The sequence below is a fragment of the Thunnus maccoyii genome, chromosome 20 (assembly GCF_910596095.1).
Source record: "Thunnus maccoyii chromosome 20, fThuMac1.1, whole genome shotgun sequence".
Lineage (NCBI taxonomy): Eukaryota > Metazoa > Chordata > Actinopteri > Scombriformes > Scombridae > Thunnus > Thunnus maccoyii.
This window is the reverse complement of record NC_056552.1, coordinates 15,567,734-15,573,733: the sequence shown is the minus strand read 5'-3', so window position 1 is coordinate 15,573,733 and position 6,000 is coordinate 15,567,734. Positions and strand designations below refer to the sequence as shown.

The window sequence follows — 6,000 nt, the reverse complement described above, 5'->3', positions numbered from 1 at the left end:
GGAGCAAAAAATACATTTTCTGTTTTTTTTTTTCTTTTTACGGTTCACAAATTCACAGAGAAAATTCAAGCATCAAGAGTGTCCAACGACCTGTATTCAAATTCAAGTCAAATCAAAAACTCAGGTTTCTCTAGTTGGATTGGTGAATTTCAGATATCGAAATTCAATCAAGTCTGACTGAAGACCTCCGTCCAATCAGTCTAGAAGGGTCAAGTTTGAATTTTTCATGTTGAATTTTGGTGAATGTGTGGTGGGTTTGTTGTGGGTCGACCAGATTTTTGACTGCACTTGAACTTTTAGATAAGAATTTGAATAATTAAATTTCAGCAACTTGAATATAGTTTTTTTTTCTTGTATTTTTGACACTTTCATTTTATTCTGACTTCTTGAGCCCTAAAAAATACTTTACACTACTATAGAATACCTTTGCACTACCCACTGAGTGTTTTTGCACCATAACTTGCACATTACATTATATATATATATATATATATATATATATATATATATATATATATATATATATATATATATATATATATTCTGTATAATGTATAATGTATATGTATCTGTATATTCCTGTAAATATATTATAGTTTTTCCTTTTACTTCTGTTCTATTTTATTGCCAAATTTATTGTTTTATTCGATTCTAATTTAAAATATATGTACATACATGTATTTGCACGTTGTGCTCTGTGCCCCTCTGTGCTCTTTGGACACATTTATCGATCACTGTTGCTCATATTACTGTCAGAGAAGAGGCTGCAGTTGCAAATCCCAGCAGCTAGGTGGCAGTATTGGCTTTATTAGAAGGCCACTGGGCTGAGTGTAAACATCTTCAAAGAAGCTGCTTCAGGGAGGCTGCTTTTGGGATCTTGGAGCAAATACAACAAAAATTCAGGGATGCACACAATAAATCAATATGAATGTTTTATGAAAAAAAAAATCATGCACACTTCCAAAAGACAAATAGTCAATGCAATTGAAACACAATATATATTTACATATGCACACCACTGGTATTTTTCAGCATGCCTCTTTTACCACATGGGACTGAGCACAGATAAAACCTGCACTTTGTTTAATGCAGTCCATAAATAAAGCAGCAGCTATGGAGAGTCAACAGACAACACTGCACTCTTTACACCATTCATATTTGTAATTCAGAAACAAAGTCGGATGGTTTCATTTACCGTTGTGTCAGAGTACGACCATGCACGGCCCTCCTGAAAACAACCTACTCCGAAACTTCTCACTGTTCTCATCCATACAAATTAAGGAGCAAAATCAGGTTAACAACAACGTGTCTTCAACAAGAAACTGGCACAGTGATATTTGAGCTGATACATCAAAACAACTGTGAACAGCATAAAAAAAATAAATAAAAAATATATCTTTAGTTAATCAGAGCATCACATCTCAGGGGAACTGGGAACAACACAATGATGAACACCTCATCCTGCAGCAGAGCGTGGCACATATTTGAATTTTAAGTTTGCTCCAACAACACCACACATGCAAATCACTGACACAAACCATTAACATGGAAGAACCAATTATCTTATTAGGTTGTGCTGTCTGCAGGCAATCCAGTGGCAATCAGATCAATAGATACAAAATGTCTGACGGTATTAAGACCACTTAGAAATCTTCGGAAGCATTAGGCAAAACATTATTGCAAGGGAGAGGTATGTGCCTGGTGAGACAGATGGTTGTAACGGTGGATCTTTAATGTCAGCGGTTAATTAAAATAACAGGCCAAATTTAATAAAAGCAAGCAAACCTGACATGAGGGCCGACATGAGAGGTGAACTGCGGGATAATTCAACTTTCTCCCTCATTATATTTTCTTGCATGACTTCAATTTTTCTTGTTGATTGAGCTTTGACCAGTTTAGAGCAGTGCAGAGGAGCATTTAGATTGATATTAAATCTACAAAAGGGACATGGATCCCTATGAATATGATTATGAAAATTCTTACACTGTTAGCTTTGTGGTGGGGATGGTTTCCCCAGATTTGCATCAGGCCTATTTAGATCCAAGATTACAGTATTGATCTCTGAATGTGACCCCTTTGGGTATTGTTATGAATTATGAACTCATTTATGACACAAAGTAAGTAGGATATGAATCCTTCATAGTCATGCAGAAAATCCTCAGAGCATGCGATGAAGCGTCTCTCGTCCCGAGTCTTCAGGCCGTCTCTCACCAGTGTCAGTACAGTGGCAGAGGTGCAGTTCATTCCTGCAGCGTGGATCCTGGCAGCTCGTTGGTGAGCGTGTGCCAGCGCTCCACCTTCTTGCCTTTGTTCTTCAGACAGTCTATCCAGTGCTGCAGAGTTTCTCCCTGTGAGTGACACCCTAAGGATACACCTCCTAACCGGTGCAGACACAGAAAATATGAGAATATGACCTGAGGGGAATAAGCATGTTTAAAAAACAAAGGGTTAATGTAAAAAAAAGAGTTCATTGTGTTCCACAATTCATGGAGCAGTAATGAGGAGCAGGAACTCAGCTAGTTAAAAAATGTTTAAAAAGAACCACTTGAACACATAAAAAACGTATTATCTGAATGTTAAGTTGGCACTAGTCTGCAGGAATATTGTTTTTTTGTCTGGTGTTGGAAGTTTGTCTGTTGATGGAAAATAGCCAAAACATTAGAAACGTTGCATTTTTGGTCTGTAGAAAATCTTCTTGGCTGTCTTGTTTTCTGCTGTACTGTTTTGTTGAAGTTAATTGCATTTTTGTTGTTTTTTGGCCTAATTGTTTTCTTATTACTTACAGACCAAAATACATTTCAATTCGAAAATAAATCGAGATCCATTGTGAGACCCAAAAAGCTGAAAATAATATTTTCCTAATTTCACAGCAGAGCAAAAATAAAATACGGTTTGTTTTTATTGCAAACTCAAAGAACTCATATTTTTGAAGTGTTAATGACCCTTATTAATTCTTAATTACTTTGCAAACTTTTTGCACCAAATTTAATTCAGAGTTTTCACTTGAATTTCTTTGACTGTAATTGTGTCTCCAAGCCATCAACACTCCACACACAGAGCCTCAGAAAAGTCCTGCGTATCCTCTGGCCTAAGACCATCTCCAATTAGTAACTACTAGATGGATTGGACACATCATGCGAAGAGAAGAGGATGACATCACAAGAATTCCCCGCCACTGGACACCAGAAGGAAGGCGTATGAGAGGAAAACCCAAAGAAACCTGGCTTTGAACAGTGGAGAGAGAACTGAAAGCCCTGAAGGAGACCTGAGGTACCATCCAAAAGTTCGCCCTAAACGGACAGGAGTAGAGATCCTTTGTTGCTGCCTGACATGCCAGTAGGCATAAAATGCAGTAAGTAATTAAGTAATTGTGTCTTATGATTACAAAAGTGCTCGTTTGACCATCAGATAGAGCTGAGCAGTGTTTAAAAGCTTGTCACAGTGTCTGTACGCTATCAGAAATCAATTTGAGAGATGGATGATAATCAGCATCTTTAAATGTAATAGCAATAAATGTGAAAGAGGATCATTATTGCATGTGATTTTTATACCCTCAGAAAGCTGAGTTCAAATTGGATTAGTTAAAGTTGAAAAAGTGGAAATTAAAAAGCAAAATAAACAGTAAAAAGTCAGGTTTCCCCTCTGGTCGTAACTGACTGACTGATCATTGTCCATAATTACCATGAACATGGGCACTGTTGTTTATTCTGAGTCACTTGAGCACCAAACATGTGTTAATCCGCCATTGAAATAGTCCCCAACAAACGCACTACATACTCTTGTTCAAGTGATGTTTGCTAAAAACTTCAGTGTCCTGAAGTTTTAGAAAACAATTTTGCCTTTTTAAAAATGAAATCATACATTTTGTTTCCCATTTTTAAAGATTTACATCATTCAATAGAAACAAGCGGACTTGCTGTTGAGCCTCAGACAGGCGGAGGAAGTTGGAAAGTAAAGTATAAATACAGAAAAACACCAGACTTAATCTTTAATTACTGTATTTTGAGAAACAGAAATTGAAAAGACTCCTTGGAAGTAGAAGTAGACAAAAAGTTATTCAAAAGAAAGAACAGGGGTAAATGTAATTACTTATTCCCACACTTGGAGTGAGTATAGTATAAATCTAATTTTCCTACCCTTTTGGCAGTAAACCTTGCAAATTACACACAGTGCTGCACTCGGAGGACAGCAGATAATAGAGAACATCTTAAAATATCTTTGGCAGCATCTGCCATAGCTACACTATTATTAGACTGCTAAAGTAGCCAGCCAGCTAATCAGTAATCCACCAATTCACAAGAGATCACCAACAGGAAATGATTAGCTGCCAGTGTACTCACCTATGAAGTCATTGGACTTTCCCAGGTCGTAGTCCCACACTGTGACCTCTAGCGTCTTGGTGGCTAACTCTGAGAAGGAGATTTCATAGAAGAACTCCTGGGTGAAAACAAACAGAGAAAAGGGAGCAGTGGGCAAGCGCTGAGGTCAAATGATCACATCAAATATACATGTTGCTCCTCTTCCATACGTCTCTAAAACTCTCACTAATGAGGCAATAGATAAAAATATGCAAACTGTAATTGGCTGTCTCACTAAAAGGTTGCAGAAACTTGTATGCAGTGTTGTGTCTCTGAGGACTATATGAGTCTAAATGAGCTGTCTCTTTACATTCAACCATCGCAATTTAGCTCCTACAGACACACACATGCACACACGCACACACACACACATACACATGAATCGACTAATTGTTGTCTACCTCATTAAACTCTGGGTTCAGAGTCTTTTTTATGACCGCTGTTTTGTGCTTGGATTTCTTGTGAACGTCTGGCTTGAGGTACCTGAGACAGAGGAATGTGATACAATCACACAAGAGTCGGGCCATTATCATTCACAAGTCATAGCACTGCTGGAAGGAATAATAAGGGTAACTGCAAATACCAGTAATGGCTATCTAAGGGTCAAAGTGATTTCAGGCATGTAGAAAATCATAATGTTCACTCAAGAATTACTGAGAATTACAGATTCAATGGCTTTCCTTGTCCTGTAACTGTTTTACTTCTTTGTAATTGACATTTTCACTGTAGGTCATTTAGAGAAAACTTTAAACTACTTTGACAAAGTTTCTGATACGCCAGGGCTAGAACCAAAAGCACGACTCACACAGTCAGTTTCCAAAACAAAGTCTTTACTAGGCAGATTCAGTACACAAGCAGGCAGTCAAAGAAGGCAACCAGACACAAAGGGCTAAGCAGAAGCAGAGTCAAAAAACAGATCCAGGGTCAAAAAATACTATAAGGCTATAACAAGGAGAATAATGCTGGGACACTTGCGAAAGAGGCTAAGACGAACTGGCACAGGGAGCAGGGATCACACAGACTACATACACAAGGAGAGTGAGGGTAATGAGACACAGGTGGATGACATTAGGGGATGATGACGAAGACAAGAGCGGGAAACACACAAGGGCAGGAAATGGATCTGAAACGAGAAGAGAGTTAGATACCAAATTAAACAGGAAATGCAGAACTAAATGATGATGATGATGTTTTTTAAATGAAAGAAAAACAAAAACATAACCTAAAGACAGGATGAGACATGACAGACTTAGGGTTAGCCCTAACCCTAACCGGAAGTTAGTTATGAAGCTAGCAGACCGTCTCGTTTGTTTAATCCATACAAAAACTGTGTACAGTGTAAAAATGACATGTTGAGGGATTATGTGCCAGACTTTACTCAGCTATTTCCAGTTTCCAGTTTTCATTATCCAAGAACAAATTTTAACATGTTAATTAATGAGGTTAGAGTCAGAGGTTATCTTTGGGAAAGGCCAGGCTGTCTTTTCCCCCCTGTTTCCAGTCCTTATTCTAAGCTATGCTAACCGGCTGCTGGCTGTAGCTAAACAGACAGACATGAGAGCGGTATTGATTTTCTCATACAAAAAGGGGCCCAAAAATTCCCAGAAGCCAGAGATAGCACAGGAGTAGGGTGTAGTTTTCG

General features: G+C 38.0%; 1 protein-coding gene across 3 annotated transcripts in view; it reads right to left on the bottom strand.

The window, feature by feature from the left end:
• Positions 1 to 711: 711 nt before the first annotated feature.
• Positions 712 to 6,000, bottom strand: part of LOC121886400 (double C2-like domain-containing protein alpha) — a 56,870-nt gene continuing 51,581 nt past the window's right edge. For 2 of the 3 annotated variants that reach the window (XM_042396328.1, XM_042396327.1), the window contains exons 9-11: positions 4,760 to 4,841; positions 4,341 to 4,437; positions 712 to 2,377 (exon numbers count right to left, since the gene is read on the bottom strand). In XM_042396328.1, coding sequence (XP_042252262.1) covers positions 2,241 to 2,377; positions 4,341 to 4,437; positions 4,760 to 4,841 — 316 coding nt within the window. In that variant the 3' untranslated portion in view covers positions 712 to 2,240. The remainder of the gene's footprint in view (positions 2,378 to 4,340; positions 4,438 to 4,759; positions 4,842 to 6,000) is intronic. The other variant, XM_042396329.1, reaches the window with a different exon arrangement.